The sequence below is a fragment of the Melopsittacus undulatus genome, chromosome 6, assembly GCF_012275295.1.
Source record: "Melopsittacus undulatus isolate bMelUnd1 chromosome 6, bMelUnd1.mat.Z, whole genome shotgun sequence".
NCBI classification, from domain to species: domain Eukaryota; kingdom Metazoa; phylum Chordata; class Aves; order Psittaciformes; family Psittaculidae; genus Melopsittacus; species Melopsittacus undulatus.
The window spans coordinates 55,750,078-55,777,784 of record NC_047532.1 but is presented as its reverse complement, the minus strand read 5'-3'; the positions used below and the strand labels follow the sequence as shown (position 1 = coordinate 55,777,784).

Genomic DNA, 27,707 nt, shown 5'->3' with positions numbered 1-27,707 from the left:
GCTGGTTGTAAAAGACATTGAAGGACCAGGCTAGAAAGTGGAGAGGCACTTCTTCCAGAGCATTCTCTGAGAGCAGTGGCTGACCATGATACAGCTGCTCAAAAGCGAACCTCAAATACAAGAGGAACCACAGGCCACATTAAAGGAGTAAAACAGAGAGCAACCAGGGGATGTGTCCTCAGCATACATCAGCCTAAATGCTGTACCATACCCTCTGTCTGAGAATACAAAAAGCAGTATTTCTCCCCTCCCACACCAGCTCAAATCTGTGCTGCTGAGTCATGCACTAGCACAGAGATGAAATATTAATGCCTGGTCGAGAATTCATTTGTAACTCTAGTTTCAAAATCATGGCTTCACTAACAGTAATGGAGGTAGCAGTTAAATTTATAAGCAATCTATTACGCAAAAGGTATTTAAGCAGAAAAGAGCCCTTAAAGTAAACATATATGATGGCAAGATTTTGGACCCTTATTTTTAAGCCTGGAATTAGATGCACAGCAGCTGTTAAAAATCGAGAGTCTTCAATACATTGTGATTTTTCAATAAAATTACAAAGTTTATGTATGTTTTAAACACATGTTTATATAATTTTAGCATCTTTCATTAGGCAAAAAGCAGTCCACATTAAATACTTCAAAAGCAGGTCAAACACTAGGGAGTAAAGTATGCAAGCAAAGCCCAACGTTAATGTATTGTGACAAATTGTATCTCAACTTTATCTGCTTGCCAACTGGAATCAGTTTTATAAAAGTAAACACTGTTAGAAACACCAATATCAACAAATGCCTTTCCACTGGACTCTTGCTATACAAATGCCTATATCTTGAGAGACTAAACACAATACCGAGGAATTAATCATGTATTCTAATGCTTCCAAATCAGTTAATATTAAGACTAACTTTACTTCTCCAGTCACTGCATGTATTATGATCACAATTTCACAGTTCAATGACACAAAGAGCATCAAAAGAATAACACACTTTTCCGGTATGGTTCATCTCTAGTTACCTTTCTAGCATCATCATACATCAATCTGAGTGTCTTCTTATTTAAAAAAATTAAACCTGGAAATAAAAATATGCACCCTAATGCATGAACTTTTTGACTGGTTATATTCTCCATCAACAATTGGGCATATGTTCCATTTCCCTGCGTAAGATTATTAATGTTCAAAGTGCCATTCATGTGGTTAAAGCCCTCTGCTCTATGTCCATCTAGGTCACTTTGCATATTGATTCTACACCTGCTGCAGTTCTAGCCATCCAATGCAGGTGCAAACTTGAGCACTGACACATTACTAAAAGAATAACAGCTTTAAAAAGACTCAAATTAACCTGAATTTCTGGAATAAAGTCTAGGCAAATAGAGACACACCAAAGCAGTGTGTCTCTGAAATACTGAAGAGTTCAAGTTAAAACCTTGAGTTTAATCTGTGGATGAGTAAGATTGAATAACCACTTTTTTCTTTTTTTCAGCTGTATACTCTTTAAAGCCCAGATAGCAACAGCTCTGCAGAATGCCTGGAAATGATTCACTACCCCACTTCACACCCATGGTAATTAAGTCACTGACACCAAATTTCATTCTGCATAAGTTTACTGACTAGTCCTTTTCTGTACTACACCCTGACAAGTAGGTTAGTTTCATGTCTAAATTTCCAAGCTCTCCACATTTTCACCACAAATTCCAATTCTCTCTACACAGTTCACATATAGTAGTTCAGCAATATTATTACAAGTAATGAACACCAGGTTCTTAAAAGTTTCTTAGAGTGCTAAAAGAAAAAAATTACAGCATGAAACTGAGTATTCCAGCACTGAAGTGAATTTACAGCACTGAAAGTTATCAAACTACTTGGTCACACCAGAAAGTAGAGATAGACTGTAAGTTTTTTTTCCAAATGTGAATCTCTTGCACATATTTCCTTCTAGTTCCAAGCCCCCTGCCATGGGCAGGAATGCTTCAGCCTAGACCATGTCACTCAAGGCTTTGCCTAACCTGGCCTTGAACACTGTCAGGGATTAAGCATTTACCACTTGCTTGGGCAACCTGTTCCAGTTCCTCACCACCCTCACAGCAAGGAACTTGTTCATTACAGCTAACCTGAGCTTCCCCTGTTTAGGTTTAAACCCATTACTCCTTGTCCTGTCAAATCAGCCCCTAATGAGGAGTATGAAGGAAATAAATAAAAGTACAAAAGGAAAAGTAGACAAAGTTTATGGAGCTCTACACTGTTGAAGAGAGGATACCATCACTGACTGCTAATGTGAAACAAAACCAACAGGAAGGAAACAACAGTTAAGGAAAGTAATTACAGGGAGTTTGCCTCCTCACCTCAAAATCATTTGAACAGTGTAGCATGGTGGGTGCACTGCTGAGTGACATGTTTCACTGCAACACAGAGTCCTACTGCAAGAGACAGTCTAACACATTTCATATGGCATACATCACAGAACTTAAGAATGTCAAAGGAAAGATTTCCTCTCCTGCCTAACCAAAGCTGCAGGAACAAGACACCTATCTGAAATAACCTAGCAACTACTGACTCAGAGTTGCATAAGCAGTTCCACTTACTTCAGATATAACTGATTACTTGCTCCTCAAGAGCAGTACTTCACAATTACCACACCCCTCAAATTTACTATTAAAGCAGTCTAAACCATTCCAGGAGCAATGCCTGTCCCATCTGGCATGAAAGTTTTATTTAAGCCAACCAGAGAGGTAACCTGGTATACGTCATCAGAAATAATGATCCATCGTAAGAAGCAAAGAAATCTGACTGCAACTCAGCAGTTTACTTAACGCACCTTATGTTAAAATTCCTAAATTTATTGTCTTAGTTGTATAAGCTTGTCCTGGGTTCAGCTGTAACAGTTATTTTTCTCCTTCTTAGTAGCTAGTGCAGTGCTGTGTTTTTGGCTTTAGTCTTAGAACAATGCTGATAGCACACCGATGTTTTTAGTTGTTGCTAACAAATGCTTATCCCGATCAAGGACTTTTCAGTCTCTCATGCTCTGCCAGTGAGGACGAGCACAAGAAGCTGGGAGGAAGCAGAGACAGGATGCCTGACCCAAACTAGCCAAAGGGGTATTCCATACCACAGCACATCATGGCTAGTATATAAACTTGGGGGAGTTACCCGGAAGGCCCAGATTGCTGCTCAGGTTGGGCTGGGTATCAGTCACCTTGTGGTGAGCAATTGTATTGTGCATCACTTGCACTTATTGTCTTGGTTGGGTTTTTTTTTTTCCCTTTCCCCTTTTAGTTCTTTCCCCTTGCTATTTCCCATATCATTATTATTATTGGCAGTAATAGCGAGTTTGTGTTATACCTTAGTTACTGGACTGTTCTTATCTCAACTCATGGGTTTACATTCTTTTGATTCTCCCCAAAGAACAAAGAGGGGAGTGAGCGAGAAGCTGCATGGTTCTGAGGCTGGCCTTAACCTCAACAAAGCTTTGAACTCTTTATGCTAGGAGCAATACTTTTAACAGAAGAATTCTGTATTAAACCATACAAATATTCAAAGAAACAACATATCACATCTTTGCTACCTAAACTTTAAATTTTCATGAACACTGTAGTATTACATGAAACTGCACATAGACAATAAGAAGCAATTAGGATGCATCTAGGAGAGGGTTACTGTGAATTCTGCCTGTTGTTTTAATACCTCTGAGAAAAGAGCAAACAGGTGAAACACAAAGACAAAAGCTTGGAGAAACTGCTCCTCTTGGCTTTGTTTAAATCTTTCACCAAAATCACTACTACACACATTACATGCATCATAAAATCCTCCCTTCCACAATTTCTAGTCAACCACATGCACAGCCATACAGAGTAAGATGCGGAAACTCTTCAAAGTGACACAAATCTATAGGGTTTAACTTTATCTCACATGTTACCCATCATTACTAACTACTTCAGACTTCCTTCCCAAAACCCCTAACACTGCAAGCTTCCCATAAACATGCTGTAATTCTGAGTTCTTACTACGTTAGCTGTAAAAACACAAGAAATGTCTTTCAGGAATAAAAAAAATGTTTTCTTTTACTTTTATTGATGATTATTTCTGCTTCCAATCTCATTTTTGCACTGAATATTTGGGGGTTGTGAGTTAATTCTGAGGGCAAAATAAAAATCCTTCAAGGAATGAGTTCACTTGTGATATGGTTGCAAGTGACATGTATAGTTCACTTTTAAGCAAATCACATTGGAAACCAGTAATGCCCAATTATATCTTCTGAAAACCACCTGCACTGCTGAGTTTCAGTCAGACTAAAATGTTAAAAATTTACAGTTTTATAACAGAATGCATCAGAAGTAAATAAGATTTACTGTTTTCTAAAATAAATTTACAATTGAGGTATCTCAAGTATCTCTAGGCCCCCTCTAAGAAATCTAGATATTAATTAGTAATTCTAACTTCCGTAAATGCTTCAATACCTTTCATAAGTCAACCTGTGTTTGAAATACGTTTTTTGAACACCGAATTTCTATTTCCAGTGTTAACGTATGCTTACCTAAATTGGTATTACACCAGTACTACTCCTGAACAGTGTATTACTTTTCATGCACCCAGAAAACTAGAATACAAAATTAACTCCATATGTGACTAAGCCAAATATAAGAAACCAGAAAATGAAGGCATGTAAACATGTCTTAGGAAGAAGTGCCAATGATAACTACCCAAGTAGAATATGACCATTTGAGGCATTTCAGAACCACATCACAAAAGAACCTTTCAAGTGCAACAAGAGCTGCAGTCCAGTTCACTTCAGCACTGAAGGAAACCCCAAGACCACATTCTTAGAATCACATTAACATACGAATGGAATATTTGTATCATTAGTTATTATTAATTACAGGCAGAAACATTTGTTTCTCCCTTGCAATCATTTGATCTCTTTTTTGATTTCTGCTTAGAAACCTCTACATTAATCGTGCACTGGTGAGCTGCTTGACAAACACTTCTGGGTTCTTTTTCCTGCCATGCAAATCCTGTTATTTTCTGTTCCCTCTCAAGCCACACACATGGGGTATAAGCATAAAATACATTCACCTGTTCAGTACAGATGTTGTCTACCGAGGTTGCTTACTCTAACTATGTCATCTAGGGGCATGCAGACTATTCTTTTACCTAAGGTTTTTGTTGAAAAAGAGTCTACAATGAATTACAGGCAATTTTACATTTGAACTGTTAACACCTGTCCATTAATTTCTTTCTCCACCTTTTATTTCATACTGTAGAGTACAGTTATCTACTATTTTTAACTCTTAATAAGAAATGATAGTAAAAGAAAAACAACTTGGCAAATATGACACTGCTGCAGATTTAAAATATTATCAGAAATAAACTGAATAAATTCTAATTGGGTGACATGGCTTAGTGTGAGGTATCCCTGCCCATGGCAGGGGGGCTGGAATTAGATGATCTTAAGGTTCTTTCCAAACCCAACTATTCTATGACTCTAATTAAAACATTCCATGGAAAAGAGTGATTTGGATTTTGGGGTTTGTTGATGTCCCGTTCCTCCGTGTCTCCCCCTTTCTTTTCCTGACCCTTATAACACTTAATTCTTCATGAATGCTATTGCAGATTATTTTTCAATGCTGAAAAAGCCACCCGATATTCTGCTTAGCCTTCTCCTTCTACTCCCAAATACAATTGTCAATAAGTAGCAGTAAATAAAAACTGCTGCACTGAAATCAACACATATTAAGGCCAACTTAGAATAGACTTCAAGAGGATGTAATAGAATATATGACCAATTTTGCTATAGTAAGTTTCACACACACAAAATCATAAACTTAAAGGATGTACTCAGGTTTGAGTGCATATTTACTAAACTTGGGTTGTTTGGGTTTTTTTTAAGTAACTGCAGAAATAGCTACAGTCAGATTTTCAAATTGTTGTATATTATCCAGTATGAGGTGCATGGAAAACACAACCTTCACAAATTTCTTACAGCATGAAATTCTCCACTGGTGTTATATTTTACGCTTTTCTTTCTCCCATTACAATCAAAACTGAATATCCAAGCAGTAATGTGATATACTCTTGCTTTTTATTTATATAATAAAAACAATAACACAATTTCAATATAAAATAGAACAATCACCTACAGTACAGCTCTTCCAAAATCTGAGAATTCACATACACAGCATATGAATGTTCTGAATAAAAAATGGTATGGACTTGAACAAAAGATGCAAGCTGAATCTCTCATCTACAATTTAAAATGCAATTTAGTAGCATGTAAGTTCTAGCAACCAAAAATGAAAGCCCTAAGAACAATGCATAAATAGAATCATAGAATAGTTAGGATTAGAAAAGACCTCAAGATCATCTAGTTCCAATCCCCCTGCCATAGGCAGGGACACCTCACACTAAACCATATCACCCAAGGCTTCATCCAACCTGGTCTTGAACACTGCCAGGGATGGAGCATTCACTACCTCCCTGGGCAACCCATTCCAGCACCTCACCACCCTAACAGTAAAGAATTTCTTCCTTAGATCCAGTCTAAACCTCTGCTGTTTAAGTTTCAACCCATTACCCCTTGTCCTATCACTACAGTCCCTGATAAATAGTCCCTCCCCAGCATACCTGTAGGCCCCCTTCAGATACTGGAAGGCTGCTATGAGGTCTCCACGCAGCCTTCTCTTCTCCAGGCTGAATAGCCCCAACTTTCTCAGCCTGTCTTCATATGGGAGGTGCTCCAGTCCCCTGATCATCCTTGTGGCCCTCCTCTGGTCTTGTTCTAACAGTACCATCTCCATTAAATAGTTCTGGTTTTTGTTTGCTTCCTAACAAGTAATTTCTAATAAATAACATTTTTAGAATATTACTTGGAAAAGCTATCTTTAGTCATAGTTACTGCTTTGGGGTTTTTTTGTCTTGTTTTAGGTTTGAAAAACAATGATACAGAAAAACTCATAACCCTAACTTTACAGGTCATTGATTTCATTTCCCAATTTGTTTACTTTTTGATTTAAAAGAAATATTACAATCAACTTACCCTCTTTGCCTTTGAATCTTTCCTGATCGTATCTGTTGTAGGCAGCTGGAATCGGTTGCTTATTTCGTAAAGTGGGATCCTAAAACAGGTTAAACAAAAACTGTAAAACATATTAAAAGGTATCTCAAGGTTTTTGAACTTTGTAAGGCATTACAGGTAATTGCTCAAGAGTATAAAATTAGTTCACTTCTTTAGGAGTTGCAATGAATTTGAAAAATTCTCATATTTCCCTTCAACATCCACTAACAATCTAACAGAAACAGAGTTTAGAAGTACATACTGAAAGCTATGACAACTCCCAGAGGCAAAACTAAAGTAGCAGTAACAAACTGCATTAGCTAAAAATTTAATGTTTTATGAAACCACTAAGTTTTTGTAATATCTCAAGAATTAGCAGGGGAAAAAATCCTGTCAACTGACAATTCATGATTAAGCCTTCAACCACACACACAACCACAACGAACAGATAATGTTCCTTGCCAGCCCAATTAAGCTAAAATCCTGCTAAATCTACAGCATAAAAACAAAGTTGGAGTTAAAAAAAAGGCACTTTGGAGAAAAAAGTTTTAAAATAGAGGCTCACTAAATACCAATCCAATCTCTTTTGTGGATGTCTTCGTAATATATTCACAACTACTCTGAATGGGACGTCTGAATAGTGCTGTGCACAATTTAGAAAATGCAACACTAAGTAAATATTTAAATGTTGGAATTCATCTTGATATTTAAATGTAGTTCTTAGTTAAATGCAGTAGCAGCAAAAACAAATCCAAGTATGATTAAACAGCTTTTATAGCAGACTGCCACTTAGTTCAAAAATATATTAGGTTTAATAGAACTCAACAGTAAACATCATAAGACAAAACAAATCCTATCTAATACCTAGAAAGACTTAACCAATAAAGCTCCAAGTCTGTCCTCCTGATTTTACAGACCAAAGAAAGCTGGTTCAAGCTGTTCCTACTCATGAGTCACGCTCCAGATTCTGAAAACATTTGCTATCCTATCTGTCAGAAAAATAGTAAAACATTTTGTTTGAAATGGCAGTAGCCTCATCTATTACATTTTTTACAAATAGATGCAGGATGTCACTAATATTTGATAGATGCAGAAGCTGCTACTAGCAATTTCAATCTCTAAGTAAGAATAACATATTGAACAAATTAAACTAATATATTCAACTCCTTACATACCAATACACAATCTAAGTCAAAGAGTATCTATGAACTTGTGCTTGAAGTTAAACTTCATATTTAATTATGACATGACACTCTCACTTTTGGGGTCACAGCCTTCATAATCAAAGTGCTGCTCTTACCGTTGGTGCTGTATTTGGTGCAGGTCTTTGCTCAGGTGCTCGGCCTTCTTCTCTGGCTTTTACTGACTGAAGAATTGCAAAAATATTCTTGGCAAAGTTCTGAAAAACATATGAGATACCCATGAACCCTGCGGAATACAGAGGTTTCATGTAACACCACAGGTAAAAGACACCGTTTAGTCAACTTGTGCTACACAGAAAAAACAGAATTAGTACATCATTTTTCTAAATAGATGCTTCTTGATTACTTTTTGGTGATGGAATCCGAAGTTTTAAGGCACCTATTCTTTAAGTCCTCTATATGCTACCCCCTATTCTTTAAGGCCCAAACTTCCTAAACCTAACTGGCATCATTAAGCCACAAGGTAAACCAAACTCTTCATAAAGCTCTTGCAATCTGCTTCTCCCCTCATGTCTACCATGCCCTTACAGTCTCTTCAGAACTCTTTGTCATGTACTAAGAAGAAAAAGGTTTTGCTCAAGATTTCCAGAACAAGTCTCATCTCTGAGACCCAAGTACACATCTGCTAATGAGAGCCTGCCTGCTCATTTCTGGCCTCCAGACAGGATGTCTCAAGCACAGCTCCTTTGTTTGCCTAACCCTGCTAACAGCTTTCCTCTATCAAGAGACAATGCTCAGCAACTTTTAGGGAAGAGTCCTCATGAACCCTGATCCAGCTGAGCCAATGCAGGCAATCACTCCCTGCACTTTAAAGCAAGACTCTTGAGCAGGGCAGAATATGCTTCAGCTGGTTGTTAATAGTTCACAGGCTCAACCCCATCTCAGCGTGGTGCAGTTATTTTAATATTTATCTTGAGTTACAATTTCACTCCATTTGGCATTAAGTAATTTTAGTAGTAGAGCCTTTCATTTTAACCTGGAGGAAGCAAGTACAGCAATCACATTCACAAGTTTGTCAGATAACCACGTCACTGAGACACAGCTGAACAAATACCAATCAAGGTTTTTAAAAAAACATTCCTCCTGGTGGTAATAGTAGGACTGCTTTATTCTAAACAAATGTAAACACTAATTACATTTTTGAAAGGCATATGCTTTTTATGTTACCACTTAATAGGCATTTTAAGCTGTAGATGTATGTGTACACAATATCTGTCATTACTGTCAATTTTCGGTAACAGTTCATCAGTAAAAGAAACCTTTTATCAGTTATGGAAAACAGGTTTTTTCATGGTTCAGAACAGTATAAAGTATTCACAAAATGCTTAGATTCTTCCAGAGTATTGTGTACTAACACTGAAGCAGTGTTATTTAACACCACTGGTGTTAGAAAATAAATGCATGAAATACAAAACAAAGACTTCTGTGGTGAATTGTGTAGAAATGATTTAGAGTGCTGTAATGCAAAAGGTCTCTAAGCTTGTTCACTTGACCTCAGCCACCATGCTGTCAATCTTCTCCAGACTGGAGGGGCAGGAACTGGAATACCACCAGAAACCACTTACAAAGGCAAAGCCATTCCTTGAGCAAAACCAGTTCTTTTCAGAAATACTGAAAGAACTCACACAAAACTGCATTTGAACTTCTTTTCAGTCAGAAAAGTCCTGGGGGAGGAAGTATGGGAGGTGGTGTGGAAAAACTTTAAAGAGCTGTGAGCCATGAATATATCAACTACATGACCAGTTCTGTTCTTCAGAACATAAGTCTAAACTACACACTTTTACTGGGAATTCGCAGGTTTCTCCCAGACTGTGGACTGGGCAGCCTATCAATCACACTTCTTGTCATAGCTTTGCTTTATCACATTCTGTCTATTCGAAATGACAAGCTACTCAGTCTTCTGAAGTTCAGGCAGAGGAACTAATTAAATAACAAGAGGAGGATTTTATATGAGTGATTCTCTATGCAGCAGCCAAGTCTTCTTTCAGTCACATGGCAGCTAAGACCAGCTTTCACAATCGTATTTCATTCACAAAACCTATAGTTAGCATACTCTTAAAGTGAGCTTAAATTTCAAATGATGATTTTTTTTTCCCAAGGCATTTTAGCATTTCAGGTTTCACTAGCTTGAAATAACCTGGACAAAACTTAAAATTCTTCCAGGTAAAAAAAAAAATCAAAACCAAAAAAAACAGATAAACAAAAACCAACCAAACAAAACACCCACACTCAGAGGATTTTCTCCTATCTGAAAATAAGTTGCTAATAAGCATGGATTTACAGAGTGTTCACATCTTTTCCCATAGCATGAAAATGAAGGTTTCCCAAGGCCACAACTAATACATGTTTCTAAGGGGAAAACAGCAGTGTTTTAACAAGCACTCAAACCAATGTCATTATCTTGCTATTCATGGGCTTGGTTGGGGATGTAGAATTACATTACTATGACAGCAAAATGATGGAGCAGGAAGTCCTCTGCAGGCACCAACTGCTTTGCAAAGCCCTGCAGAGTTGCAAGACCTCTAGTTTCCATTGTTCATCCCTTCAGAGATCAGAATATGAATATCTCCTGGCTTCTGCCCTACATTTAGTTAAACTTAATGTTAAGTGCAACATTTTATTACCAAAACATTCTGATCTGGGGCAAGCACAGAAAAAGAGAGGAAAAGAAAGAAAAAAAATGAAGAAAATAAAATATGTTTCTCTGCATTAAGTCTTTAAAAAACCTGAACATGCTTAAAAACATGTTTAAGAAAATCCTTATTATGTAAAAGACCAATTGCACCAATTACTGTTGTTACCTGCCTTGAGCACTGCTACTCCCATTAAAAGCTCTTTGTTGATTCCAACTGTGTCTACACCTCATAATTCATCATCTCTTAGGAAGCAAATGCTTCAGGACTGACTAAATCAGGGTTTTGATATTGTCTTAAATAAAGCCTTACTGTAATACATTATTCTGCCCATCCTCACTCATGCTTCCAAAATGAAGACTCACACACTAGATATAAATTGGAAGGGAGAACAATGGTAGTCAAAAGACAGTAAGAGCAGCTATAGTCAGATATAGTCAATCATATTACAGAAAGAGAATCACATAGTCGTTCTGCAACTGTATGTAAATTTTCAAAAATTACTGGCACAAATGTTCTATCCCTTTTCACAGCAACTAGCTAACATCAAGTTACTATCACTGGTGTTAATTTAACACCAGGCTGTTTAAGGAGAAATAATATGTAAGATCAGCCTGCTCTGCTGGGGAAGACTCAATCAAGTTACATGATTACCAAGCCTCCTTTTGTAATAAAAATACTTCTTTTTTATGACAGTAATCATCAAAGAGAAGTATCAATTTCAAGTTCATAGAAAACAACTCCTGACGGGGAAAAAAAAAGCACATACTTTATCTCAATCATCTGAACAAAAATAAAATTCTAAATCTAACATACTGAAGTAGAAGCATATTCACTGCTACACAGAAAGGCTTACAGGGCTTCAAAACTTCCTCACAGCTAAGTTGTAAGCAATTTTCAATTGAATTTTACATTCTGGTATTTCACTACAGAGAGAAAAGCCTAGGAACAACCATATAACGCAAACTCCTATTTGAGCTGTCAAACAAGAAATCAACTTACTGACATGCATCTCAGAATGTTCAAGATCTGCGAAATCTGATAAACACTGTCCAAACTTCTAGTAGGGCTGGAGAAGAATCCAGTCCCTACTGCACTTCTTTACATGTGCTTGATACGCTCAGGCGTACTCCAAAGTCCTTTGCAGTGACTGACAAGACCGAAAGGCATGATGCAGTATCAGAAATGCAATATTTGTGTCACACCTTTTCAGCAATACTTATGTACTGCATGACATGAAAAATGTAAACAGTATTCAGGTGATCTAAAAGTTCAGCAGAAATTAAGAAATTGTTAATATGGAACACAAACTGATGAACTGCTTATCTAAAAATATTTTGCACATTTAAATTTAAAGTACACATTTATATCTGGAATCCTTATTTAAGGCATCACTTTCCTATGCCCCAGAATTGCATCTTCAACTTGTGAACTCTTCATGAACATTGAAGATGATTTTCACTCCTCTCCTCCTTGCTCTTCTAATTTAATAAAGCACTGTATTTTTATATTGTGTGCTAGGCTGTCCTCAGAATCAAAGTTTTAACATATGAAAGATCGATATTCTGTGACTGTCACGAGCAACTGCAAACATGGAAATACATTAGTAGAACAGCTATGCAACCTATTACTACTCTCTGCACTGTGCTTATTAAAACCATAAAAATTTCCATAATTTCTGACCCAGCATCTTTCCTCTCCTTATACAAGAACCCTTCAAATAAAGGCCACAGCTAAAAACATGATCTTCAGTTATATAGTTGTGATGAACTCAATCCTCCTTTTTGCATTGTATACACATGCACCTCTCCCATTTTCCTTACTTGCTTTCATTTGAATAACACCTAAAATGCACAAGATGCCCAACGGCACTGACAGGCATGTTTGCAAAGAGCTCACAGTACCTCAAACTATTCTCCATGCGATTTTGACCTGTACATATCTTATTAAAGTAAGTCATAAAACAAGCACACTACCAACAGACAACTTTAAAAAGAATCTCCTAAATAAATAGGTCATCATAGCTGGTTTCCCGGAACAACAGTAGTCTTAGAGACTCGTAACAAGTACTATAATTTATATAGCTAACCAACAGAAACAGAGTTGTCGTGGTTTAAAACCAAGCCGCACAGAGCTCATTCACTCACTCCCCCCACCCTTGCTCCCCCAGCTCATGGAGAGTTAGGAAGGAGAATCCAAAGAATGTAGCTTCCACGGGTTGAGATAAGAACAGTTTAATAACTAAGGTATAACATAAATCACAACTGCTACTACTACTAATAGTAATAATGATAAAGCAAATAACAAGTGAAGAGAATACAACACCTCACCAGCTGCCGACCCGTAACTCACCCCACCCTGCCCAACCAAGCACCGACCAATACTTCTTCCAAACCCCCGAGCACTCTAGCCCTTCTGGGTAACTCCCAGTTACATCCTGGGCATGACATGCTATGGTATGGAATACCTCTTTGGCTAGCCTGGGTCAGGTGTCCTGTCTCTGCTTCTTCCCGGCCTCCCCTCCTCCCAGGCAGAGCATGAGGCTCGGAAAGTCCTTGGACAAACCAAACATTCGAGCAATAACTCAAAATACAGGTGCTATCAGCACCACTCCCAGCCTAAAAGTCAGAACACAGTGCTGCACCAGCTACCAAGAAGGAGAAAAAATGACTGCTACTGCTGAACCCAGGACAAGAGTACATGACTTAATTTCTTTTAAAGACCAGAAAATCTATAAAAAAATATTCATAAAATTGAATTTGTTATTAACTGTTAGGGGGAAGAAGTGGGGAATCAGACCCTAACCCTTTCACAGTTACTCTGGGAATCAAATAACATTTTTTTTATATTCCAGTCAAAAAGTTCGTTTAAGTATTACGATAGTAGTACTTCTACTGCACTGAATTGGAAGCATAGTTATTAATCCAGTGTATTTGTGGACTGTGTTGCCAATAAGAAGTTCCACTCCTCACTCATTCTATACTATCTTCCCTATATTTTTATAGCAGGAGTATTTTATGAAAGACAAGTAAATCCTTTAGGTTGAAATAGCACAGAGGCTAATTCAAAAGTATGAGAGAGCAGTAACACTGTAATATTTTGAGATATAGCACAGCTTAAAATCTGCTAAAAAATCCCCCATGTACATAATCCAAGTTTATTTCTCCTATGAAGGCAGCATATGGATTTTTTTTCTTTTCTAATAGTTATTGAAGTAGTGCTTAAGAATGGTGAAATTGCTTTATAGTCAATCTAAATTTGCTTTCAGGAAGCATGTTTTATTCTACAGATTCTTCTGACAAATTCAAGGTACCTGTTTACAAAACAAAATTAATTATTGCTCAACAGAAATACAATTTTTATTATCTGGCTAATCTTTCCTTTGAATGCTGTAGGCAAAACACTTTCACTATTGCCCAGCAGCAATAGAACAGTCTTCCCAGTTTTACTACGTAAGCTAATGTAAGATAAACCGGAGCCGAGAACTTAAGCTATACCACGCCATTACACTTGTGCATTGCCATGCTAAAACCACATGCTTGTTCTGTTTGAAAACACTAATAAGGATACTAGATGCTATAAACCTGGCACACCACCTTTTCAGTTTCCCTATTAAATTCACCACCACTATGAATTTCAGGATCATAGACTAATTCTGCCACCTAGAGCCCATACATAAAGTTGCTTCTATAACAAAATTTCTTCTAGAATATCCAAAATTCTACTCCTGGATATTCTAGCTATCAGAAGTGATCAAAATACTATATTAGTCTTTCTAGAAAGTTTTTTTAGTTACAAAATCATAGAAAATAAATGATCTTTATAATTATTATCATTGTAGTATCAATCCCCTCATAGGTGACTTCACTAGTAAGAATGCTCAGAAGAAATTAGAACAAAAATATGAGAACTCAAAATAACTGAAAAAAATTATTTCTCACAGCATTTACTTCAAATACATTAGTTACTATTAAGAGGATCAAGTCTACAAATAAAATACATTTAATTAAATGTAAAATAAAGTGTGCAAATACTAACTGCAGTGGTAATATTTTCCTGGTGATAAAAAACTAAAAAATATTGACCACCATAAAGATAAGATTCATCTACAGAAAATGGTAAGTCCTGCTATTTAATACCTATGCATAGGAATAAAGAAAATCACAAAGAAATAGCGTTCCGAAATAGTTCAGGGCAAGATACTTAGATAAATCTGTGGTTTGTGGGGTAGATCCAAGGTAAACACCTTACACAAGGAAAGCACTAATTCCTCTAGCTAGGTCAGCTACAAACTTCAATCATCTTAGTTCTGGACTTCTCACTACCATGCCCACAAAAATACCCAGAAGCTGGGTGTGAGGCAGTTGAGGCAATACATTTAAGATTACACAATTTAATATGTACAACTCAGTCATGAGCTACGAAATTAAGTCTGAGCTGAGTCCATTCCTTTCTGCATTAATGTCCTTTTTTTATATAACACATGGAGGATCATTGACTTTTTTATGCAAAGGAAAGTATAGATAATCAGAACATTAGAACAGGACTGCAACAACTAAAGGCAGCAAATCTAAAAATTTACGAACTTGAAAAAAAGTCCAAAAACCAACAAAACAACAACAACAAAAAACACATTTAAATAAATCACCTGCTATACAAAAAAAATATTTCTGTGCTTTCAAAACAAAGCTTAAGAAAAATACATGTTTTACTATGTTTGATAGCATGGATTGTACTTTCTCTCCTGTACATAAACTTAGAGATAATTCTAATATACTCACAACTGGGAGAAAATACAAAACAAGAGCACTACCGAAATTTCAAAGTTTCGGCAATAATTTATAACATATCACTGCGTATCAGGTCTGGCTGAGATGGAGTTCATTTTGCCCACAGAAGCCCACCTACTGCCATGCTTTGTATTGGTAGCTGGCAAGTCACTGATAACAAACCAGTGCTTTGGCCACTACTGCGCAGTGCCCATGCAGCATCAAGGCTGTCTTTCCAACATTCCCCCCCACCAGCAGGCTGGGGCTGGGCAAGATCATGAGAGGGGTCATAGCCAGGACAACTGACCAAAAGCATACTACATACCATACGATGTCTGCTCAGCAATAAAAGCTAGAAGAGAGGAGGTGAAAGGAGGGGGTAATCTGTTTATGATGTTTGTCCTCTAAAGCAACTGCTACATGTACTGAAGACCTGCTTCTGGGGAAGTACTTGGACATTCCCTGATGATGAGAAGTAGAGAATAAATAGTTCATTTTCCTTTGCTTCTGTGTGTGTCCTTTGCTTGTCCCTTTATTAAATTGCCTTTGTCTTGACCCACACATTTTTTTCCATCTTATTTTCTCCCCATCCTGTCCTGCTGATGAGGGGAGTGGTGGAACAGCTCATTGGGCCCCTGGCATCCTGACAAGGTCAACACATCACACTTTACAAAGAAAAGGATGGAAGGCTTAAAAACAAAACAAAATAAAAAACAAACAGTAAGAACGCCCAGAGCTCACTATTCTTATATGAACACTGGCTCATTCCAAAAGGCTATGCATTCAGAAGACCACTATTAGTGTATTTCCAAGATTTCCAGTTTTAAGATTTCTTCATGCCTGAGCAGAGCATGTTTAACCCAGCCCACTCAGTTACCATGCTGCTTAGCTAAGAAATATTTCTAAGCAATCTGGGAGATTAACAAAAAATTGTAAAAAATTAAGTACATTGCAAGTCACCAACAAAAATAAGCCCCCAAATACACCTGTGAATGCTAAAACTCCTGCTTAATTTGTTCCTGTGGGAAGCATTCAAGTGTCACAAACACATTTACAGTTGAGATGGAATGACGATGGTTTTGCCTTCCAAAAGGATGGCCGAAGCCCGCTAGAGGTGCTTATAAAGATCAAAGGACTATTCAGGAAGGACATAAAAGTAATCAATTTCAGTTTAAATTCTTTTTCCTAGTTGCTAAATGGTATAAAAAAACCAGACATTTATTTACAAACATGTAAGCAACAGAACTGAAAGCTCTCCAAAGCAGTAATTCAGAACTTAACACTTGAAACACTTCTGATGGTAAATATTCTCTACACCTGCAATGCCTTTTCCCCCCCCAGTACATCCATCTGTATTGGATCTTAACCCAGCAATTCCTTTACCCTGATTTTTATGTCTGTTTGCAAAGATAAAGAGTGAAAACTGAACTGCATGAACAATGAAGACAAAAAGAGGAAACTAACCTTTGATAGCTCAAAGCAATTGTGGCTGTTAAAAGAATGATCAAAGTATTCAGAGGCAGATCTAGCATCAAGTATTTATTATTGCTTTTAAAAATCTAACTTTTCAGTTGGTTAGACTGTCAGTTGACTCAAAGTGACTGCAGTGTTGTTCTGTACATCTTCAGCCAAACCTTAAATTAAATTGCTTTAAACAATATATCCCCTCAAATAGTTCCAAGATTAAGCTACTATGGGGGGGGGGGGGGAAACAACCCACCTTAAGACTCAATACATCCAATTTGTCACTGAGAAGTGTCACATTATTCATAAAATCTTGAAGACCGCACTACAGACTTGAAGGTCAACAGATATTTAAAACAGACAGTGGAGGATGACTCATCCACTAGCAATTAAACTAAACAGTATTTCCAATAGTAGGTAGAACTGCATAATAGGCAGAAAACCATGGAAAAATACCTCAAAAAGGTCTAAACAAAACTCAAATATAAGCAAGCAGACAAATTCAAGTTCTAAAAAATCTTAAAACCAAAAGTAGACAGGTGAGCTGAAATGTCTGATTTTACAAATAGGAACCTCACAAAAATCAGTAAAAAGACAGCAAGGGATCAATGCAGCATCTGATCAAAACAGGGTAAGAGGGAATTGTACAGGTGTATTATAGAAAGCTTTGAGTCAAACCACCTACGAATGACAATCACTGAATAACAGTAACCTGTCCCAAGTCAGAGCATTAGGGTTATATTGCCAATACGAAGACGACATTACAGAGACTTCCGAAGAAGAAAACAGTAGTTATGAGAGATTCAGTAACTTTGCAGGTTGGATTAAGTGTCAACAAGGGAAGTGATTCAGTGGTTAATTCTTTAGCTACAGTAAGTGCTTCTGGGAACAACTGGCCACAGCAGTCACAAAAGGAAAAGCATCTCTCAATTTAGTCCACTGTACCTATTCTAGAGAGGCAGCTGCTGGAGAACATTCTACAACAGGAGTATCAATGCACTTGAATTTAACATTCTTGTAAATGGAAAAAAAAAAAAAAAACAAAACAAGGATAAAAAACCCCAAAAACACAAACAAACAAAACCCAGCCCTACAGCCAGGAAAAAAAATTCACACTAATTTCAGGAAGGGGAGATATTAAACAATGAAGATGCTATCAAAAGAAAATTAAAAGCAGCATCTAAAGGGCAGACTGCCACCATCATGAAAACCTTTAAAGATACTAAGAAAGAACACTACATCACTGGAAACCTAAAAAAAAAAGAAAAAAAGAAAATAATAATAAATAAAAATAATAAAAAATACCACCCCCCCCAAAAAAAAAACAACAACAAAAAAAAAACTGGAGCAGTTCTATAATGCAAAAAAAGGCTTTTTGAACTAAAAATCAACCTTTGGAATCAGAAAACGGGTCCAAAAGGAAAAACAGAAAATACTCCATAAAAATAGTTATTATTATTGCTACCTACATAGAATCTTGAGGAGTATCTTGCTCAAAGACAGAGGAAACCTGCCAGGAAGTTGATAAGAACAATAGATTTTCTTTTTGCTGTGGCCCCATCTTCCTACTGTTTTACTTTTGCACCTTAAGGTAACTTGTTTACTACAGAGAACACTGGGAAAGCTCATACACATAGATTTTTCCTCTGTGGAAGAGAGATCTTGAGGAGCTGTTTCAGACTGAAGCAACTCCTGGAAAGAAACAATAAAACTGATACTTTGTGATGCTCACTCTTTGCTACCATGCACCCAGGAATCCTAAAGGAATTCAGAGATTAAAAAAAAAGACACTACATGGTATGTAACTACAGTTGAAGTCAATTTTGTTTTTAAATATTCTACAAGGATTCAAGAGACTGCAAACAAATCTGCACCAACCAGAGAGTGAAAATGCAAAAAGAATTATCAGGCACCTTAGCAATTCCAGTATCATACCAAAAACTGAAATCAGCATTTCTTGAGGGGTATCATGCTTTCCTGAACAGAATTCTCCAAATGAACATAAGGAATGATCTGCCTGAGAAAGCATATCCCAGCTTCATCACTTTTGATAAGTATGTCACAAAGTCCAAAAAAATAACAATAAAAACAAACTAACAAAAAACCAGAAGCAAACAGAACACAAAAAAAAAACAAGGCCACACTATCACATACCCACTTGACAAAAAAACCCTCAAAGCCAACCTACAAACAAACAAAAAACCCTGAGCTGTTCTCGGATAAATCACACCCTGAGTAACAAGGGATGTTTCCCCATCTACTTACTCTCACTGTTAATTGTACAAAAACATAAACATTAACATTGGATGATTTCTGTCCATGCTATCAAGATTGCCCCTGCAATGCTGCACAAACAGAAATAAAGACTTGCTATTCTGCCTATCACATTCATCAGGCTGTCAAGGTAAATGCATACTGCAGTCCAAGGCCAAAATTGCTCTAATTTCTTGTCTTCCTTCCCATGTTAAGTTTTACTTAAAATTACTAACTCATCTTACCATTCCTACAAGGATACTACAATAAAACATTCAACTCCTCCCCTAGTATCTTTGCAAGTTCCCCTTTGAAGACATGTAAAATTATGAATGCCATGAATGAACTGCTGGAGGAAAAGCTACCCAGATTCCTCAGTACAAACATTTCCAGTGATTAAAACATTGAAGGCTTTTATGAACAGTTCAGCACTCAGTTTGCTATATATCTCAGACTCAAAGAAGCAACACCCACTCTGCATGCAGCAGAGTGTATGCACCACATACCTAGTAATTACCCCATAAATCATAAATGAAATTATTCTACCACTAATGCTGTGAGACCAGGTTGCAAAAATTAGTACTGTTAAAAGTAAGACAAATGAGAGCTGGGACCTCATTTACTTCTAGACATTTTCCTGTGACAGTACTTAAGTGAATGCAAAAGGATACAATTTGACAACTTCAGGAAATCAGACGTCTGCAATCTTTTAGACGTTGACATGAGAAATCTAGTGCTAAGTATCACTGCAATAAAACAATCCTAACTGTCCAAAGAAAACAAGCTGTCAGGTGCATTTGCAACCATGTTCTGGATGGCACATAACCAAGTGTGGCTAAAGACATGGATTAATGGAGCATGAAGGGGCACAAATATACCTAAAAGCCTCCTCATGGTAACACTCCCTCGTTTTGTTCATGTTAAGTTTTTTCTCTCCATACTTCTCTAGTGTTTTCCATGGATTAAAAAGGTAAATATGTTGCTACTTCGGTCAGTAACTCCCCACTTGAGTTTCAAACCCTCAGACACATTCACATAGCCTTTCCAACTGTACAGCTGGTGCCAGCTTTGTTCAAAAAGTAAGCAACTACTTAGTATCTTTTAAATGGCTAAAGCAAGTTTTTTGAGATACATTTTAGGCTTACTGTAATGAGGTAAGAACAAACTCTTCTGTCCACAGCCCACCTTTACAAAAGCCTACCTTTACATAGAACACTGTCATGCTTTAAGCCCAGCGAGTAACTCAGAACCGTGCAGCTGCTCCCTCACTCCCCCCTCTTTTTCCTCCCCAGGCTACCAATGGGATGGAGAGGAGAATTGAAACAATGTATCTCCCACAGGTTGAGATAAGAACAGCCTTGTAACTAAGGTATAACACAAACCCAGTATTGCTACCACCAATAATAATAATGATAAGGGAAATAGCAAGGGGAGAAAACTAAAAAAGGAAAAAAAAAACCCCAACCAAAACCCAACAGTAAACACAAGTGATGCAAAATGCAACTGCTCATCACCTGCCAACCATACCCAGCCCAATTCAAGCAGGGATCTGGGCCTTCCAGGTGACTCTCCCCAGTTTATACCCTGGACACGATGTGCTCTAGTATGTGATACCCCTTTGGCTAGTTCGGGTCAGGAGTCCTGTCTCTGCTTCCTTCCAGCATCTTGTGCTGCTCCTCACTGGCAGAGCATGAGAAATTGAAAGTCCTTGATTGGGATAAGCATTTGTTAGCAATTAAAAACATCAGTGTCAACTAAAAAGAACAGTGCTATCAGCACTGTTCTAAGACTAAAGCCAAAACCACAGCACTGCACCAGCTACTAAGGAGAAAAATAACTGTTACAGCTGAACCCAGGACAAACACTAAGCATAATCTCCCCAGTTACCTACAGTTACCAAGCTAGAGATACAGGAAAGAGAAAATGTGATTTGTCACTTGGATCATAAAACCAGCTTGGTATCCAGAGCATTACCTTGCCTGTGCTTTGCAAGATTGTAGTTCTTGTCCTCCATACTCTCTCCCTGCTGACAATATCTCGGGTTACATCCACTTCAGCATCAACAAAACTTCTCTGTTTAAGAGCAGTTATGTCATCATCCAGATCAGTTTTGATAGTGGATCTTTTCTTTGCCATGATTTTTGCTTTGATAGCAGCAATTTTTTCCACTGACATGGCTTCAGACAAGGACCTAAATGAGTAAAAATTAAAGGAGAGACTGAATAACTGCACAAAAAATTCTTCTGAAAGTATTGTGAATGAGTAACTTCATCCTGCATGAAGTTTGCAGCTATGCTATAAATTACAAAACAGTCACCTTACATAAATTTGAAGATTACATAAGCTTGGAATTGCTGGTTTGGGCATCAGAATAAAACTTCAGACAAAAGACGCCATCCCAGTTTTAGTGTTAAAACCAACCAAAACCTCAAACTACTAACAAGCAGAAGACTGCAAATGTCAAACATCAGGTCTAGCACTACTATTTACATCATCTGAATTTCAGCTCCCCCTTATTTTTAGTGGATTACAATTTTGTGTCCAGTCAATAAATCCCTGGCTGCACCAAGGCTTTCAAAACATTAACCTAAATTTCAGCTGAGGTGCTGTTACATGGACTTCATCACTTGGGAGTCATGGTACCTTTTCAGAGCATGTAGGCCAAACAAACAACAGATGGCATTAACTTTGCCAACACTAATCTGTGTTTGAGGTAGCTCAATTCAGTCCAAGAGTGCAACATTTTTACCTATTTGCTTTAAACTGTGAACAGAGAATCTGCTTGCCAAACAGTGAGCTGAATGAAAAAAAATAAAAAATGACTGAACTGCACAATCTGGACTGCACAGAACCAGTTCACTTCTATGTGATTTTTTTTCTGAGATTACACTGAAAAATTAATACAATCCTGGTTATGAAGTCTTCCCCTTTTACAACTAAGCTATTGGAAAGGGAACTTTTTTGTGTTGCTGTTAAAGTAGCAACAGTGTGACAAGCACAGATTTCAAGTTCCACTGCCTGTAAAGGTACTTAACCTTTTTTTCTCATTTTTTTTCTTTTTGTTTTAAGGGCAGTCTTTTACATTCAGTGTTTTAAAAAAAAAACAACCCATAAATTTCTCAATTAAACAGTTGATCCACCAAGTCAAACTACTTACCTGCAAAATCCAATACAGACAAAATAGTATATTAATTCACACTCACACATAATTTCCATTTTACATTATGTGAGCTGACACAATAAATTAAGCAGCTACCTTTACCTTAAGACTCCTGAACTCAAGTATTTGAAAACAAACTACTAAGAGTCTGGTATCCTATCAAGCCAAGATCCTTAGCATCAACAAGTTAATACAAGAATTTCCTCCCTGCTTGGCTTTGGGAAGATATGGTTTAAGACTCAAAGCTAGCTGTCATTCTTCGCAAAATTCTGGATGGCTACACGGAAGTGGAAAGGGGACAGGCAAGTTTTCAAGCACTTGAATACTTATTACAACTCAGGGCAATGACAGTACACTACCCTCTGCTAGCCTACTAGAGGCATGAAGCTCCCCTCTGTAGGGAGTCAAACAGAGGCTTGTGTTACCCTTACAATGTTTTCCATCTTTTGCTTACAAGACATTCCTCAATACAAGATATTTTTCTTTAAAAGAGATAATCAGCTTCCACTTGCAGCTCTGCATGCTGTATTTGACTGCTTCGATAAACACTGTGGCAGAAGAAAGCAGAAATGACAGGGACAACTGTCCACTCTCTTCTGAAGACAAACCAAATTTCACGACATAACATCTGAACTTTCACTAAAGAAGAGTCTGAATAGGCAAGAAGTTTTGCCTCCTCAGACATTACTAATGATAGCACCTAAGGGAGGAAAACCCACTGAGAACTGTTGGACAGGAGTAAAATTGTTGCCTTGCACAGCACAAGAAGTGTTATCAGTCCTTTAATTAAGCATTACCCATAAGAAAAATTATTCCTACCTGATCTGCTCTGTTTGCACAATACCTTCTTTATGTCCTTCCAAGCGAGCTGCCAATCGCTCCTTGTCAAGGCGCACACACTCTTCATCCTAGCAGTAACAGTAATGTTTAATTTTTTGTGCATTCTCTTCAGAAAAAAATAAGCTCTCTGAATAGATATAGCCAGATTTATAGTAGCTCAGAGGAGACACCTGGATGAGCATAGTTTAAAAAAAATTACTCAGAAAACAGCAAGCCATACTTTAAAATCAGAGCTAAGAAATACATTCAGTCTAATGACTGAAATATTACTTATATTCAAGAGACACTTGTGAAAACACAGTGTTAAATTATTTATCTAAGACACAGCTTCACAAAAGAGTAATTACAGGGTCAGTTTTATATACTGCTCCCATATGAAAGAACTCAGCAGGTAAAACAAGTAAGAATCCATCAATAGATATAAGACTGGCATTAGTTAAAATGCCAACTCATGGCTGGCAAATAACTGTAATAAGTCATTAAACAGCACTTTTATTCCCATCCCATAACTCTCAGGTTACAACAACAGGTACTTACACATACGTGGTCAAACTTTTCCCTTTCATACTACAACATACATCTAGCAACTAAAATTCCAAGTTTCAATCAGAGGCTTAAGTTCAATCTCTTTCCAGTTCATGTTCACACTAACAGAAGTACTGTGCAGGGATACAGAGGACAGGTAGCCCAACTGAACTGCTACAAAAAACAGATACTGTTACTTATCACCACCCACAATATGCAGCAATGATAGTTACTTTCATTACCTCTATTCTTGGTTTTTTTGCTTCTGCTAGTATTTCATCTGCTGCTCTTTTAACTAAAAGAAAAAGAGGACATTAAGAATGCAAGACTGTAGTAGACTCACAAAATAACCATCAAAGTTATTTTTTAGTTAACCTGTACCTTGAGTGGACCGTTGTAGACCAATTTCAAGCGGAGCACTTCTGTCTATGCTTGATGAGGTTGCTGTAACCAAACAGAACATTTCATTTAAATACAAGACTTGCAAAAGTATTTCAGTATAAAAGGAAGAAAATAAATTGCAACAAGGGAATTCTAACTACATATTAGGTAGCAAAGGTGGTCAAACACTGGCACTGGAGATATTCAGAACCTGGATGAATATGAAGTCAGAAAGTTGGCCTTTCTTTGAAAAGGAGGTTGAACCAGATGATCTATTGTGGTCCCTTTCAACATAAATTAGTCAGTGATTCTATGAACTGTATATACCACATAAAAGAGAACAAAGTTAAAAAGATAATTATTTTATAACCTGGAATCAAGATCTACTAGTTTGTCCAGTTTTGGGAATAAAGACAACAGCCTAGTCTCTTTAAAATACATTTATATTAAAAAATGGTTCGCTGTTCATGTTACAGAAATAATCTCATATTCCACTATACTTGAAATGGTAAGACCACCTGCAAAACAGAGCAACTTAAAGCCACATTTATCTTTCTCTCATCACAGAAACCTCTCTTCTGACTACTGTTACAAAAAAATAAGATGATACAATAGTAGACAAATATGCCAGACTGACAAAGCAGTGACTTGATGTATTTCACTATACTGAACATCTTACCCCATACCCTTACTGCATCATGATCAATGCACTACCAAACTATTCCCAGTTCAGAGACAGAAAAAATACAAACACTAAGCATTCTAACACACAGCTATCTACCAAAGGATGTAGTAATGTGGCTCCTTTCTAAGTGACATAAAAATAGTTATTTTTTAATACAGATCTGAACATAAGAGAAATCCTAATTTTATTTGACAAACTTGAACATATTCAGCTAACCTGCTAACTGAACATCATTAACCATCCTTCCCCTCCTATGCTTCACTTGCGCCATAAATCAGGAGCAGTAGCACACACCATGTGTGTAAGTTACAAGAAAGCATCACTCACATGTTTCACCATTTAGGTATGCAAGCAGGTCTTTCCTATCAGGTCTTCTTACCACAGGAATGTTTTCAGTCTGAAAAGACAGCAGACTTGACATTAAACTGTTACTCCCTCAGAAAGCCTCTTGATGATATTTTTTCACTTTTAGTGAAAATTACTAATTCTCACAGAGACAGGAACACCTGTCCTGCCTCCCAAAAAGAACTATCAAGCTTAAAAATACAATTACTTCCTCGAGGACGTTCCACTACAAAATATGAAAGATGTTGTCTCCTATAAAACCAAAAGGATAGCCTTTTTCCTCCTGCATTTCAAATCTGCAAGTAAGATTAAGAATTAGCTTTTCACACACACATACTTCTTTGCCAGGAGTCAATACCAGTACACATAAATCGTGTATTTCAATTTTGTCTTTCTGAGTATGCACAACACGCAGCACTGCTGTATCAGGTAACCATGTGATACAGGGGAAGATGAAACATGGGCTCATAGAAATCAACTGGAAAAAATCAAAAGGACTTTCTCAGTTCCCCTATCATTACTTGTAGAGCTTATTCAATAATTTCTTGAATTAGATTGCATACTTCTGAGTGCACTCCAATGCTATTCTGGTGAACTTTTCTGTTCTGTAGGTCCTTACAATCTTGGGCACTAAATGATCATCTAAATTGGGATTGCACAACAGAGTGCAGACTGACAAAAGTACTTTATAAATAATTAGTGCTAGAGACAGCTGTGACCACAGAACATGAAGAGAAATGCTCCCATTACTGTTAATACTTGTGTGATGGACTCTTGTTTTAAATTCAACCTGATGCATTGAAAGGACAATATGTTAGGGAATGTATTATCAAGAAAAATATTCTGCCTCGACAAGTACTGTGATTTGATCACTTCGTTGCATATCTTTTTTCCTTTCCCTAGCCAAATTCATACACTTAAATGCTACTCTGATTTACTTACCGCAGCACGACGGACATAAACAGGATGCGAAAGGTGCACATTATTAAGCAGGAACAAGATAGAATCCAAAGTGTAGTATTCCCTGGGTTGTCCCTCTTTCCCTGTCCTGTAAAATCATGAAACAAAGATTTTAACACTTAACCTCTCCATCTTTCTCTCTCACACACAATTTTTTAGCAAAGTTGTCTTTTCTTTCCAGATGAAAGCTCAAAAAACAAGCACTAAGATTATTACCAGGCTATTGCCAAACTAGTGAACCATCAACTATGTTAATTAAGAGCAAAGGATATATGTTCTTGCAGCCTTGCTACTGAATGAATTATAAAAACTGTCCAAAATAATCCAAAGTAAGAGCTGGATGGGTTATAGAATATACATGAAACAAGACTTCAGAAAGTGTAAGAACACATGCTCCCACATCTCACAACATACTTATTCTGATTATCAAAGGATCTGTCTACCTTATTTGGGACAGCTAGAAGAACATAACTGAACTGCAAATGGAAAAAGATAAATAAAAAAAAACATATTACATGCTTTTCAGGTGTAACAGGACAGAATTTTCACCACCAGAGAAAACACAATGAAGAACTCCGAACACAATGAAGCTCCATGAAGTGTAGAGAACAAGCTTCAAAATGGTGCCAGAAGGTCAAAACAAGGAGGAGACAAACTAACTGCACACAAGACCAGCAAAAGTGAAAAAGACTACAAAATCACAATGAACTCCCATAATGAAGTCAGATAACTTCAGAGCAACATAACATCAAGGTCAATCTCAGCTTCAAAACAGCTTGTTTGAAAGATGCCTTTTAAATCTAAGAAGGAATCTGTTCTGTGCAGCAATTTGAAAAGCAGAACAAAACCAACCACAACAAAAACCATCCCACAAAACAAAGCTAAACAAAAACTGTAGTTTCAGCTTGGCTGCATGCGTGTCAAATGCAAGTCCCTCCTCACATACACATTCACCACTTTATGCTATTACTACAAGATGTTGTAGAAGCAATGCTTGTCCCCATTCCAGAACAAAGCCTGCTCCCTAAATATTTTAACTCTCTGATCAGTTAAAATATTCCATCATACTCACAGCCCCCAGTGGGACCAGCAATTCCACTGCCCAGATTGGAGATCTGTCAGATCCCAGCTCCAAGCAGGACAGGACTTCCACTGTGCAGCCCAGCATCCACCACCAACTAGCCAGTGCAGACAGCTCACCCCAAAGCCTGAGGAAGTCAACCCACCAGAAAAACAGGACACAACTGTAGAATTTAAGACTGGCACTGAAATTCTACCAAACCAGAGATTTCAGGAATACTTTCATTAAAACTGTAAGAAAGAGTGTTTCCATCCAAGTACAGTAGCTCTACTCATAGGTCACCATCAGCATCAAAACATGCCACACAGAAGTGCCAACCTCACAAGTGAAAGGAAGAGGAAATTAGAAAAACTCAGACATAACTTC

At 37.3% G+C, this 27,707-nt stretch overlaps 1 protein-coding gene across 1 annotated transcript in view; it reads right to left on the bottom strand.

The window, feature by feature from the left end:
- Positions 1-27,707, bottom strand: part of CDC73 (cell division cycle 73) — a 110,894-nt gene that overhangs the window by 78,867 nt on the left and 4,320 nt on the right. The window contains exons 2-9 of the mRNA XM_005142888.3: positions 26,243-26,348; positions 25,283-25,352; positions 24,271-24,333; positions 24,132-24,184; positions 23,344-23,432; positions 21,339-21,555; positions 8,344-8,442; positions 7,026-7,104 (exon numbers count right to left, since the gene is read on the bottom strand). Coding sequence (XP_005142945.1) covers positions 7,026-7,104; positions 8,344-8,442; positions 21,339-21,555; positions 23,344-23,432; positions 24,132-24,184; positions 24,271-24,333; positions 25,283-25,352; positions 26,243-26,348 — 776 coding nt within the window. The remainder of the gene's footprint in view (positions 1-7,025; positions 7,105-8,343; positions 8,443-21,338; positions 21,556-23,343; positions 23,433-24,131; positions 24,185-24,270; positions 24,334-25,282; positions 25,353-26,242; positions 26,349-27,707) is intronic.